Genomic DNA, 14,172 nt, shown 5'->3' with positions numbered 1-14,172 from the left:
TTGAGCCTACCCCCAGACCACAGGAAGCTCCCAGTATCTCTCCTTTCTTTCCTTCTTCCTTCCTTCCTTCCTTCCTTCCTCCCCCTTCTCTCCCTCCCTCCCTCCCTTCCTTACTTTTTTGTTTTGTTCTTTCAAGACAGGGCTTCTCTGTGTATCCCCTGCTGTCCTTAAACTTACTCTGTAGACCAGGCTGGCCTCAAACTCAGATCCACCTGCCTCTGCTTCCGGAGTGCTGGGATTGAAGGTGTGCACTGCCACCCAGCAGCTCTCAATTCATTGTCCTAGGCTACAGCTACAGATGTGCTCAAGGTAGGTACACAACACTCTGGGATCCCTCTGCCTGCCCAAGACAATAGGGGTTGATGACAAGGGTAAACCCTGCCTGCTCCTTAGGAAAATCCACATTTGGCTCAGCACTGCACCCACTCAAGCTGGCATGCTCTGGGCATCACCCTTATGTATGTATATTCAAACACAAGGACAAGGCTCTCCCAGCCCGCCATAGTAACTTCAGACACAAAGCAGACCATGACTCAGTGGTGCTCAGCTAGCCATACTTTTCCTTGACAATAGTCATTCTGAGACTACATGCCTTGGTACCCAACTTACTCCCCTCGAAGGCAGGTGAGCAGACTGTGAGCACGACACTGAGGCCCCTCTGTGAGCCTTGTTTCCACATCAGTGAGGCTCATGGTATCTGAAGGCCACATCCAGACCCTGCACCTGGGCTGTGTGTGTCTAGCCCCACCCCACAGCATATCCCTGTCCAGCTGGCTCTCTGGAAGAAGGGGATAGGTAAACAAAGCTGAGACAGCAGAGAACGCAGGATCCTCACCCGGGGAAGCAGTTCTGAGCCTCTCACCATTCAGAAGGAAGGCAACCATGGCATCTGCCAGGACCCCTGGCCCAGACTATCCTAGCCACACCACACCCTGCCACTTCTCTCCGGGCAGCAGGATTTCCTTTCGAGAGCAGGAAGGGTAGGGTCAGGGTGGAGTCTGAGGATTAGGGAGGGGCACTGAGTTTTTCAAGCAAGAAATATAAGTCCCAGCTTCCCATCCAGTTCCATCCGTCCACTAGCCTGAGCCATGCAGGGAGCCTCGGTGCTGCTGCTGGGCCTCAGGCTGCAGCTGTTTTTTGGTGTCATCCCAGGTAAGAATGCTTTAATTGCTTGCCCTCACTCACAAACACAGCCTCATGGCTGACACCTCTGCCCTCCCCCTTGGCCAGTGGAGGAGGAGAATCCAGCCTTCTGGAACCAAAAGCAGCCGAGGCCCTGGATGTTGCCAAGAAGCTGCAACCCATTCAGACATCAGCCAAGAACCTCATCATCTTCCTGGGGGATAGTGAGTGTGTGAGGCCTGGCCACCCTGGGGCCCTTGTACTCCAATCACCCAAGGCCACTGGTGGGTCCAGGAAGGCCTGGGGTTCAGGTCTGACCACATTCTGTGCCTTCAGGGATGGGGGTGCCCACAGTGACAGCCACCAGGATCCTAAAGGGACAGATGCAAGGCCATCTAGGACCTGAGACACCCCTAGCCATGGACAGCTTCCCATACATGGCTCTGTCCAAGGTGATTACTGGGACACATATCTAGGGTGAGGGAGAAGAAGTTGGAAAGGCTGGAGGAGGAAGAATCCAGAAGAACTGAGGCCCAAGTTGGCAACCAGGACACTGTGGACATGTCCCAGGAATCAAGGACTAATGTCTACCAGTAGCACACAGCTGAGAGTGTCTCTGTTCCCAGACATATAACATGGATAGACAGGTCCCAGACAGTGCAGGCACAGCCACCGCCTATCTCTGCAGGTGAAGGCCAACTACAAGACCATTGGTGTGAGTGCAGCTGCACGGTTTGACCAGTGCATCACCACGTTTGGCAATGAGGTCCTCTTAGTGATGTATCGTGCAGGCAAGCAGGTGAGCCGTGGAAGTACACACCATTAATCCCAGCACTCAAGAGGCAGAGGCAGACGGATCGGCGTTCAAGGCCAGCTTGGTTTACATAGTGACTTCCAGACTAGCCAAAACTATATAGTAAAGACTTGTGCAAAACCACAACAAAACCCAAAAAGCAAGTGGGTTGGAGCCAGTCTAAGAAGCAAGAGTAGGCTTGACTCACTAGGTGGCCCACCTGATTCCTGTCATTTCCAGGAAAGTCTGTGGGAGTGGTGACCTCCACGTCGGTACAGCACTCCTCTCCAGCTGGCACCTACGCACACGCGGTGAACTGAGATTGGTACTCGGATGCAGAGATGTCTGCCTCTGCGGTGCTCGATGGCTGCAGGGACATCGCCACTCAGCTCATCTCCAGCACAGACATTGACGTGAGCTCCAAGAGTGGGGGAGGAGAGCTAGATTGAGGTCACTCACTGCAGCTCAGGATCCAAAAGACATCTGAGGAATAGGTGGGGGAAAGGTGTAGAAACGCACCCCAGAAGCCCTTCCCACAAACCTCGTGGGGTCTGTCAGGAGGTGGCAAAGGGATCCCAATTCCTCTCTTCCTGACCTTCTGATCATAGGTGATCATCGGTGGGGGCCACAAGTTCATGTTTCCCAAGGAGACACCAGGCCCTGAGTACCCAGACAACAGAGCTTAGTCCAGAAGTAGACTTGGTCTACGGAATCTGGTACAGAAGTGATTGGTGAAGCACCAGGTGACGGGTACCAAGGCAGGGCCATAGCAAGCACTAGGGAAGGGCAACGGTCATTGCTATAAATAAACTCCAGAATGGTTTCTGGCTAGATGTCCCTGATGAAGACAGCCCAGGGAAGAGGAGACTGGGGTCAAAAGGCTTCTGCTCTGAATATTTTGTACCCTTGTTCTCTGAGACCCATAATGGCGAGGACGTGGCCTTATTCACACGTGGCCCTCAGGCACACCTGCTGCACGGAGTGCAGGAGCAGAACTATGTCGCCCATGCCTAGCCTTTGCAGCCTGCCTGGAACCCTACACCGACTGTGGCCTGGCACCCCCTGCTGGCCAGAGCAGTGCAGCAAGTCCAGGCCAGACCTCCACCCTGATGTTCCCGTTGGCAGGGACAATGCTGATGCTGGTGGTGGCAGCTGAACTACCTAAGCTCATTGGACTTTATACCAGTGTCCCACAGTAGGCTCCAGTGTCCCACACTATTGCTCCCCTCCAGACTCCTCATGTCACTCCAGTTCCCCGAACCTTGACTTCAGGTTTCTAATCTCAGATCTAATCCAGGTTGCCGATCCTGCCAACTCTACCATGGCCTGCAACCATGTAGCCTGACTGACTGTGTTCAAATTCATTGCAGTCTCTATTGCCTCTGTCCCTTCTTCCTAGATGCCTTTGATTCTACTGCTTGTCCATGACACTCTTATCTGCTTTTTCCTTAAGATCCCTACATCCTTTTGGGGTCTTCAAACAATAAACTTAAAGGAGACCAGTGGACATGTGGAAAACACCCTCATATTGCAAAGACTTATGTCCCCTGTAGAGAGCACCTGAGAAATTCAGTGAGTTCCACACATTAGAGACAGGAGCATCATTCCAGGAAGGTGCAGGGAGCATCATCCAAGAAGATCCAGGCATGAACCTGCTGGGATGTAGCTGTGCTATGATAGGAAAATTGTGACATTTGTAACCCAGGCTCTATGTACCAGCCTGGTCAAAGCAACCTTCTTTAAATAGCCAAACAGTGGAAACAGTCTCAGCATTTATCAATAGGACTGATTTAAAAAAAAACAGTATTGCCAGCTGAGCGGTGGTGGTGCACGCCTTTATCCCAGCACTTGGAAGCTGGAGGCAGGCTATCTCTGTGAGTTTGAGGCCAGTCTGGTCTATAGAGTGAGTTCCATGATAGCCAGGGCTACACAGAGAAACCCTGTCTTGCAAAAAAGTAGTATTTCCATAAGTAGCAAACCATGCAGGAATTATGAATGATAGTGTGTTTGTTTCAGACCATGACTGTCTTAGTTAGGGTTACTATTGCTGTGAACCATGGCAAAAAAAAGTAACCGGGGGAAGAAAGGATTTATTGAGCTTATGCTTCCACATCACAGTTCATCATTAAAGGAAGTCAGGGCAGGAACTCAAGCAGAACAGGAACCTGGAGCAGGAGCTGGTGCAGAGGCCATGGAGGAGAGCTGCTTACTGGCTTGCTCCCTATGGCTTGCTTGAACTGCTTTCTTATAGAATCCAGGAACAAATGCTCCACAGGTTTACCTGGGGCAAAGGTTATGGAAGCATTTTCTCTACTGAGGCTCCCTACTCTCAGATGACCCTAACTTGTGTAAAATTACATAAAGTCATATAGCATAACCCCAGAAGTAAGCAATACCTAAAGCAACTCATGTGGATTTGTTGTTGTTTCCCAGTGCATATAAAAGTTATGCTTACAGTTTGGGTACTTATATAACATTACGTCTAAATAATGTATGTTCCTTAACCTATAGTGTGTCACAGAGCCAGCAAGATGGCTCAGCAGGTAAAGCACCAGTCCCTGAACCTGAAGTCCTGAGTTCCATTCCTAGAACCCACAGGGTGGAAGAGGAGAGCCAACCCCTGAGAGTTGCCCTCTGACCTCCACACTCAGGACGCCAGGACCCAAGTGCACATGTACACTGAGAATAACTAATTAACATAAAAGAAAGTGTGTCACAGCGACTCGTCCTGATGGAGGCCTGAGAGGCAGAGTCCTGCTCTGCTCATTACATCTCCACGAAGGAAAAGGCATCCCCATGACTTGGAGACCTGGTCAGAGACTTGTGATGGGGACAGAAAGGAGATTTCCAAAGCAAGAGACACCCCTGTTGCCCAGAAAGGAGTCTCAGTGAACTGTTGAGCCTCTGCAGCTATAGCCAAGGCACAAGGGAACTCAGTCTGAGGAGATATTGAGGGGCATGAGATTATCCACCAGAAGGGAAATGTTCATCCACGCAGAGTACCATATCTTCTTCTCAGCCAGCTGCCTGGGTCCTGCCACTGTCTCAGCCCCGAAATAACAAACAAGACACTATATTAATTATGAAGCTGTTGACTATTTGCTATGGTTTCTTATCTCCTACTCTTGACTACATTTCCCAGAATCCCTCTCGACTCCTAGTCCCACATATCTTGCTTCCATATTGGCCAACAATGATTTATTTATCAATGAATGAGACAACATAAACATAGAAGGACTTCCCCCATGAAGGAAGCTCCCACCTGGGGGTGTGATGACAGCTGTCAGGATTATAGGAGGACAAAGTCTTCTTCCTTGTCTCTTTTGAGACTCTCAAGGTGGGTATTTGAGCTCAGTTGGTAGTGTACATGTCTAGGATGCCAAGCTCTGAGTGCCACCCTGCTCACAGCATAAACTGACCACAGCAATCAATGCCTGTAATATTAACATTTGGGTGGTGGAGGTAAGAAGATCAGAATTAGCTGGGCTAAAATGGCACACACCATTAATCCCAGCTACAAGGGAGGCAAAGGCAGGGGAACCTCTGTGACTCTGAGGCCACCCTGATCTATAGAGTGAGTTCCAGGACAGCCAGGAGTACACTGAGAAACCCTATCTTGTAAAACAAAATGTCTGCAGAGGTAGGTGGCACACACCTTTAATCCCAGAACTCAGGAGGAAGAGGCAGGGGAACCAGTGTGAGTTGGAAGCCAGCCTGGTATACAGAGTAAGTTCCAAGCCAGCCAAGGATACACAGAAAATCTTATCTGGCTTGAAAAAACAAAACAAAAGATCAAAAGTTCAAGGTTATCCATGCTTACATAGCAACTTCAGGCCCAGTGTGGGTTAAAGGAGCCCTTGTCTCACATTCACCAACAAAAAAAAGAGGATCTAGGGCCGGTCCGTGGAGGCACATGCATTTAATCCCAGTACCACTGAGGCATAGGCAGGAAGATCTCTGAATTTGGGCCCAGCCTGGTCTACAAAGCTCCAGAGAAAACCCTGTCTCTGAAGAAAAAAAACAAAGAAAAACAAACAAAAAAAGAGAGAGATCTCCATCGAAACTGAGAGAGGACAGGTTGCAATGACAAAAATGCTTCTCGTTTCATCTCCATTCTCCAGCTGCCGCTGTTTTGTTTTTCCAGACAGGGTTTCTCTGTGTAACCCTGTCTCTCCTGTAACTTGCTCTTTAGATTAAGCTGCCCTTGAACTGAGGGATCCGCCTGCCTCTGCCTTCCGAGTGCCAGGATTAAAGGTGTGTGCCACCACCTCCCAGCTTCCAGCAACCCTGTTTGTGTCCTACCTTGCCTGAATTGGAACAGACATTGAACAAGAAGAGCAAAGACAAGATAAACCCGGTTGTCAATGAAGACCTACTATGTGTCAGACTCAATGCCCTGTGCTTTCCTGCTTTCAAGCAGGGAACTGTCAAGTCTTCAGCCTGCATGTGTTTACAGGATGCAGGAGGAAAGGGGTCTAATGGCTTGATTATGACTGAGAGAGGAGGTAGCTACTGAGAATCTCTCCTCTCCTCCACAAGTAGCAGAGAGTCTGTGCCAAGCCTTGGAAGTCTCCAGTGCCTGGTCAGCCTCTGAGCCGACTCTCCACTGCTGCATCAAGCTCAGGTGTTCTGGAACCTCCCTCTGCTTTTCCTGCAGCAGTGGGCCCAGGGCCTGAGGTGTAACCATCCAAGACACCCAAGGCATTGGCGCAATAGAGACTTCATTCCGTGACTGCGATTGCAGGGAGTTCCAGGAGGTCAAGTACTCGAGCCAGTGTGGCTGCTGGGAGCCCAAGGGCCCTTGCTGTCTCTGCTGCATAACTGAAAGAGATGCGTGTGCTTGTTGGTGTCGTCACCTGAGCCCAGAGCAGCTGGCAGCAGAGCCTGAAGGAGGGCTGGCCTGAATGCAAGGCCTTCATGCTGTCCTTCCTGTTGGCCACCGCGGCACCGACCCATCACCAGTGCCATCTCATGGTGCTCTTTCCCTCAGGAACATGGCATACGAGTGTGGTGTCAGGACTTCTTACACACGTGTGGGAACGAGCTGAGGGACCAGTCCATCCCTGACACAAGCTCATCTATGGCATGCTCATGCTGGGCCAGCCCTCTGCTGTCAGCAAATCACTTGTTAGTGTGCCCACCTCCATCCCCAGGCAAACACCCTCCCAGCAGATTCAGGCAAACAAGTACTACTGACATTGTGTCACAGCTGGTTTTATTGTCCCCAGGAGAATGGAAGGCCCCGGAGGGTGGGAAACAGCCAGACACAGCAGGGCCATGTGTAATCCCAGAATTTGGGAAGCTGAGGTAAGAAGATGGTGGCCTGAGATGGAGACTAGGCACAAACCCCGTCTCAAACACTGGGGGGCAGAGGGCCAGGTGCAGGCCCAGCCGTTTGAGGAGGAAGCCAAGTGCTGACACTGCCCAGATGCCCAGATGGGGGCTGGGGGGCCAAGGCTTTCCATGTGCTGGGCCTCTTAAGGGAGCCTAGGCAGAGGTAGGGAGCCTACTGAGGGTCAGTAGATGGCTGTGTCAAAGCTTTGCTGGGCCCATTATCCAAGGTGCAGCAGAAGCCAGCTGAGCCTGGCAATGGGGACTGCCCAGTGCTGGTGAGTCAGACTCTAGGCCCTCAAGGCCCTGGCTGAGCGGCTGGCTGCTTGATTGTTCTGCCATGCTCAATAGGCACTGGAGTTTGTCTTGTCCCGGTCTTCAAGGCAGCGAAGTGCTGCCTGGCATGAGGCTGGTTTAACCCTGGCCGAGGTCTCTCTGGCCTAAAGCAGGGCCGCGCGGGCTTGGCAACACAAAGAGATTGATCTGAAATGAGAAAGTGGCTAGTGGAGAAGGAAACCAGAAGTCCAGGTGGTCTCAGGAAACAGAAGCGCTCAGAGGCATGGAAGCTGCTGTGTACCACTGGGGTGGAGTTCAGTGAGCCTAGGGTAGTCAGGGTTAAGCTGCCACCACCAGCATCAGCATTGTCCCTGCCAACAGGAACATCAGGGTGGAGGTCTGGCCTGGACTCGCTGCACTTCTCGGGCCAGCAGGGGGCGCCAGGCCACAGTCGGTGTAGGGTTCCAGGCAGGCTGCAAAGGCCATGACGTGGGCGATGTAATTCTGCTCCTGCACTCCGTGCACCAGGTTTGCCTGAGGGCCACGTGCGAATATGGCCACGTCCTCGCCACTATGTGTCTCGGAGGACAAGGGTACAGCCGCCTGCTGCCGGTATGTGGGGTCACCTGCAAGGAAGGGGTGTTCAGAGCAGTGGCCTCCTCCTCCATCTGTACTCAGGCCCCGCCCCACGTTGACAACTCCACTGAACTTACTGCTCTCTTCCTCAGTGACAGCAGCCCGGACACCGTTATGGAGCCTGTAGCCAGGACCGTTGCCGTATAGGATGGAGGTAAAGGGTTTGCCATCACCAGCCTTATAGGAAGACAGCCCTGCAGGGATAGGGAGTGACTTATTTTCAGACTGGGTTCTGTATGCCTTCACCTTTTGCCTGGTCACCAGATCCCTACAAGAAACAATGTCTGGCCCTGCCCCACCGCACCGCACCTACCAAAGATGGAGGTCCCTCGAGGTACTGAGCCGCCAAAAGTGAAGACGTGGGAGTGGTCAGCGGTGACAACGATCATTGTGTCCTGCTCGCTGGTGAGCTGGTCCGCCTTATCGATGGCTGAGTCGAACATGACAGCCTCAGTCAGTGCACGGTAAGCTATGCTTTCGTGATGACCGTGGTCGATGCGGCCCCCTGCAGGAAGCCAGGGTGGAGAGGGAGATGCTCGAGTCTGCTGCACTACACTGCTGTCTCCTGCTTTCTCTGGGTCACAGCCACGCACTCACCTTCCACAAAGAGATAGAAGCCTAGGGGGTTCCTGCTCAGCATGCGCACAGCCACCTCTGTCATCTCCGCCAGGGAGGGGTCCTGGGCAGGGTCACGGTAGATGTCATATTTCATGTGCTCAGGCTCAAAGAGACCTGAAGCATAAGAAACTCAGTTGGAGCTAGGTGTTGGTGGCGCATGCCTTTAATCCCAGCCACCGGAGGCAGAGGCAAGTGGGTCTCTGTGAGTTCCAGGACAGCCTGGAGCAAGTTCCAGGACAGCCTTCAAAACAATACAGAGAAACCCTGTCTGGAAAAACCAAAGAAAGACAGAAAAAAAACAGAAAGAAAGAGAACCAGCTGGGCAGTGGTGGCGCACACCTTTAATCCCAGCTACGGGAGGCAGAGGCAGGCAGCCTGGTCTACAAGAGCTAGCCCCAGAATAGCCTCTAAAGCCACAGAGAAACCACCCTGCTTTGAGACCCCTCCCCCGATAAGAAAATCTTGGTGAACCAGACTGAGTATTATGGGACCCCTCTCCCCACGCACACACCGTCCCCTGATGGAAGGGTTCCTGGTCAAGAAACGGGAGTTATTACCCATGAGGTGAGTCACAGATGGGTCCAGGGATGCCTGAATAAGCTCCGTGTGATTCCAAACGTATTTGGCTCCCTGCAGGGACACAGCCAGTCTCCTGAGTCCAGGTACATGTCTTCAGAAGCACAGCCCTCACTAATTCCTGCTATGCCCTCTGCCCTGGTGCTCCCAATACCTGGTGCTTTGCCAGCCACTCTTGAACAAGGTTTCGTCCATCCAGCCTGGTTCCAGCCTGGTGGGGGTTATCTGGATATTCCTGGTCTGGGGTCCCCTTGGGAAACATGAACTTGCGGCCACCGCCAAGGATCACCTGTGATCAGAAGTGAGGCTGGGACCTAAGTAAGTGATCTTCTATGATTTCCCGACAGCACCTGCCCAACAGGTCTGAGGGAAGGGCCTCTCTTGGCTGCCTCTTCTCTAGCCATCCCCCACCAACCCCTCAGTTACCCCCCCCAGCCAGGATGGAGAACTCAGACTGTGGGGTGTAGAGTCTTCAGTGAGAGACACCGTGCTCCAGCCCTGCTTCCCCCCTCTTGGGGCTCACATCAATGTCCATGTTGGAGATGAGCTGTATAGAGATGTCCTTGCAGCCCTCCTGCAGCGCCGAGGCAGACATCTCTGCATCCGAGTACCAATTACGGCTGACCGTGTGTGCGTAGGTGCCAGCTGGAGAGGCGTGCTGCACTGACGTGGTGGTCACCACTCCCACAGACTTTCCTGCAGAAGCTGTCAGGTGAGCCACCCAGGACCCCAGGCCCAGGCCCGCCCATGCCCTCAGCCTTGCCCCTACTCACCTGCTTCCTTAGCTCGATGCATCACAGAGAGGACCTCATTGCCCCATGTTGTGTTGCACTGGTTAAATTCTGCAGCTGCACTCAGGCCGATGACCCTTACATTCGTTTTGACCCCGCAGAGAAAGGCTGTGGCTGTGCTTGCACTGTCTGGGATCTGCGTGTCTGTGCTGTATGTCTGGAGAGAGAGAGACGCTCTACCTCAGCTCAGTCAGCTCAGCTCTGTGGCAGACATTGGTCCTTGACATTCTGGGACCCGTCCCCACTGCCCCAGGTCTGTATTTTTCCCAACCTCCCTCCTCCTGTACCAGCTCTTACCATCCCTTGTGGGGACTTGGGTGCCTCCAAGCTCACCTTGGACAGAGCCACGTACGGGAAGCGGTCCATGGCTAGAGGTGTCTCAGGTCCCAGATGGCCTTGCAGCTGTCCTTTGAGGATCCTGGTGGCTGTCACTGTGGACACCCCCAGCCCTGAGGGGACAGAACTCAGATGTTAATCTCCAGGTCTGCCTGAACCCACCAGTGGCCTTGGGGTGCCAGGTCCCCAGGGTGGCCAGGCCTCACACACTCACCATCCCCCACGAAGATGATGAGGTTCTTGGCTGATGTCTGAGACGGCTGCAGCTTCTTGGCAGCAGCCAGGACCTTGGCTGCTTTTTGGTTCCAGAAGTCTGGGTTCTCTTCCTCCACTGGTCAAGAAAAGGAGCAGAGGCGAGGGGTCGGTCACAGTGAACTCAAGGCCCAGTGTTTCAAAGGAGTAGGCAACCCAAGGAGCCTCTCGTTACCTGGGACGACACCAGTTGTCAGCTGCAGTCCAAGGGTCAGCAGCAACACACAGGCTCCCCACATGGCGCTGGCTGGATGGCAGTGGTTCTGAGGATGGTGGAGGAGAGCCTGGAAGACCGAATACTAGCTGAAGGGCTGACTGCCTCCTCTTAAATAGGGGAAAACTTGCTTCCTGCTTGAAAGGCTTAGATACCCTCCCTGGTCCTCAGGCTCCACCCTAGCCCCACCCTAAGGAAGGGGTGAACTGAAGCAAGCCGGCTTAAGATGGTGGCTGGGAAGCTGGGCGTTGCTGGCCCATGCCTTGAATCCCAGCACTCGGGAGACAGAGGCAGGTGGATCTCTGTGACTTAGAGACCCGCCTGGTCTGCAAGAGCTAGTTACAGGACAGCCTCCAAAGCCACAGAGAAACACTGTCTTGGAAAACCAAGAAAAATAAATAAATAGGTAAATACAGACAGACAGACAGACAGACAGACAGACAGACAGACAGATAGATAGGGATCGTGGCTGGGTCTGGAAGTCCAATGTTCTCAATCTGGGGCTACATCTGGGTCCCAGGCATCTCCCCCAGGTTAAGCTGAGGACAGTTACTGTCTGAGTGAAGAGCTGTAATCTTATGTTGCAGTGCTTACCAACCCTCTGTTACTGTCCCTTGGAGAGGAGGCTGTGCATAATCCTGAGCAAAACCCTGCAAGGCCTGTGTCTTCCCAAGAGCAGGCAGGTTTTCCCCTTGACTTTGACTGCTATTTTCCTGGGCAGGTGGAGGGATCCCAAGGTTCTGCAGAAACCCTGGGCACATCAGCAGCTGTAGCATGGGATGAGGAACTGGGAGTGTCCTGTAGCCTGAGGGCAGGCTCAAAGTATTTCTGTGACTCGGGGATCCCAACTCAGAGTATAGTCTGAGCCCAGATCCTGTGTGCCTGAGGGTTAGCATTGTTCCCAATAGCCAAGAGATGTGTGGGTAAGCCATGTAACCATGGACAGATGGGTGGATCAGATCAGAGACTCATGATCCCCCTAGGTGTGGTGGCTCAAGGTGGTAAGCCAGGTCTTCTGATCCATGGCACTGTTAGGTGGACCTGAGTGACTTCAAGGCCATCCTGATCTTCAAGGTGTGTACCAGGCCAGCCAAGGCTAAACAGAGACTTTATCTCCGATACATAACTGGGAAAGGATAAGCAGATGCGGATGGGGCTCCGGTGGTAGGGAATATGAATCCCCACTATTGCATGAACCACGTATGTGAGTGGTGGGTCATGCTTGTAATTCCAGCACTCTAACGCCAGCTCTGAGACGTGGAGGCAAGCCAGGCATGGTACATGCCTTTAATCCCAGCACTGGTGGATCTCTGTGAGTCCCAGGACACTCAGGGCTGTTACACAAAGAAACCCTGTCTTGAAACACACACACACCCCAAAAAACCGAAAAAACATATAATCAAAAGAAGATAAACCACATTTGTAGCTGGCATCTGAAATCAAAGCAATGGGGACTCTAAGACGGAGGATCATGCTTGGAGGCCAGCCTGGGCTACAGAAGATTTTTGTCTCAAAACCCAAACTGGATCTAGGCATGGTGGTGCACACCTTTAATCCTAGCGCTTTAATTCCACAACAAACCAACATAGGTATTTCTTCACCTGAACTCAAATCACCCAGGCCCACCCACAGCAGCTTCCTTTTCTACCCACGAGTCTTCGTATCTGGGCTGCAAGGCTGATCCCCGAATCCAGGGTACCTAATCAGAGCATCTCCCCCACCCCTGATCCCCGAATCCAGGGTACATACTCAGAGCATCTCCCCTGCCCCGTCTTAGCCCTGACCTTGCTCTCTGTGAACTGAAGATGCTGTATCTGTGTTGAAAGTCCCTCGGAGATGTGGCCCAGCCCTCCAAGGCAGAGGAGGAAGGGTCACTTAAGGCCATAAGCTTGAGGCTAACCTGGGCAACATAGTGAGTGAGTTCCAGCTCTCTTGGACTACATGTGGAGACCCTGTCTCAGCAACAACAACAAGTTCCAGCAGAGTACTTAGCATGGGCTATGGTGAAGAGGTGAGACAGACGTATGTGGAGGGTTAAAATGACCCTGGGCTGTCCTGGGCCCTTGGTTAGCCCCTTGCCTTTGTTGTTGTTTTGAGACAAGGTCTCATGTGTAGGCCTGGCTAGCCTGAAACTGGCTGTGGAGACCAGGCTGGCCTTGAACTCACAGAGAACTCAGGGACCTCTTCCTCCTCAGTGATCTGGCAACTGGTGTATCTGATAAGAGACATTTTGGCTGCTGGTAACCTCTCTAGTTATCACTGACTTTAGCTGGCCCCAGGCCTACAAAGTCCTGAGGCTGCCCAATTTTTCTATTGACATCGGGTCTTCTGTAAGTTGTTCAGCTGGTTATTACCATACTATGCAGCCCAGGTGGACCTTGGAAGCCTTCCTCTGTCACCCAAGTATCTGGACTTATAAGCATGGCCGCTGTGATACACAGAGTTGTGTGTGTGTGTGTGTGTGTGTTTCCTTTTTCCTTCTTATTTTTGTTTTCTTTCAAGGCAGGGTTTCTCTGTGTAGCTTTGGCTGTCCTGGAACTCACTCTGTAGACCAGGCTGTCCTTGAAGTCACATAGATCTGCCTGCCTTTTTCTCACAAGTGCTGGGATTAAAGGCCTTGGGTTTCTGTTTTTGGTTTTGTTTTGTTTTGTTGTTGTTGTTGATTTTTGTTTTATTTTTGTTTTGCCAGGCAGGCTTCAAGGCTTCAATAATTCTCCTGTGTCAGACTCCAAAGTGGTGGAATGAATGGGATCAACTTCCATGTCTGGTTTGGGATAGGGTTTGTTTGGGATTTTGCTGTTGCGTTCTTGGTTTGGTTGAGTTGGTGTCTCGTGGAGCCCAGGCTAGCCAGGAACTTTCTCTGTAGTCTAGGATGATCCTGAACTCCTGATCCTCCTGCTTCCACCTTCCCCAGGCTTGAATTCAGGTCGATGTCACAGCACCACACCTATTTTGTTCTTCATTCAGGGTCTCAGGGAGCCCAGGCTGGCCTCAAAAGTCACTCACTGTAGATGTGGGGCTACTTTGGAACTCCTGATCTTTGCCTCCATTCATCTCTGGAGTGTTGGGATTACAGACAGATGCTGTCACAGTCAGCCAGGGGTGGTTTGTTTTATTTGATTTGGGTTTCTGATACTTTGAGGCCAGGCTACTTGTAGACCACAATGGCCTTGAACTCAATGTGTGGCCAAGGAGTGCTAGGATCATAGGCATATGCCACCATGCCC

The 14,172-nt window shown here is 52.2% G+C and overlaps 1 protein-coding gene and 1 pseudogene across 1 annotated transcript; one reads left to right on the top strand and one right to left on the bottom strand.

The window, feature by feature from the left end:
• Positions 1-1,088: 1,088 nt before the first annotated feature.
• Positions 1,089-2,643, top strand: LOC101832052 (annotated as a pseudogene).
• Positions 2,644-7,113: 4,470 nt separating this feature from the next.
• Positions 7,114-11,041, bottom strand: LOC101831791 (alkaline phosphatase, germ cell type-like). The gene is made up of 11 exons (XM_021234178.2): positions 10,907-11,041; positions 10,694-10,810; positions 10,477-10,592; positions 10,126-10,300; positions 9,876-10,048; positions 9,507-9,641; positions 9,334-9,406; positions 8,756-8,890; positions 8,472-8,663; positions 8,236-8,352; positions 7,114-8,148 (listed from the first exon to the last, which is right to left on the bottom strand). The coding sequence occupies exons 1-11, from the start codon at positions 10,968-10,970 to the stop codon at positions 7,862-7,864; spliced, it is 1,584 nt and encodes a 527-aa protein (XP_021089837.2). The 5' UTR covers positions 10,971-11,041; the 3' UTR covers positions 7,114-7,861.
• Between the last annotated feature and the right edge of the window lie 3,131 nt (positions 11,042-14,172).

The sequence above is a fragment of the Mesocricetus auratus genome, unplaced genomic scaffold, assembly GCF_017639785.1.
Source record: "Mesocricetus auratus isolate SY011 unplaced genomic scaffold, BCM_Maur_2.0 Super-Scaffold_100010, whole genome shotgun sequence".
Lineage (NCBI taxonomy): Eukaryota > Metazoa > Chordata > Mammalia > Rodentia > Cricetidae > Mesocricetus > Mesocricetus auratus.
This window is presented reverse-complemented; position numbering and strand designations above follow the sequence as displayed.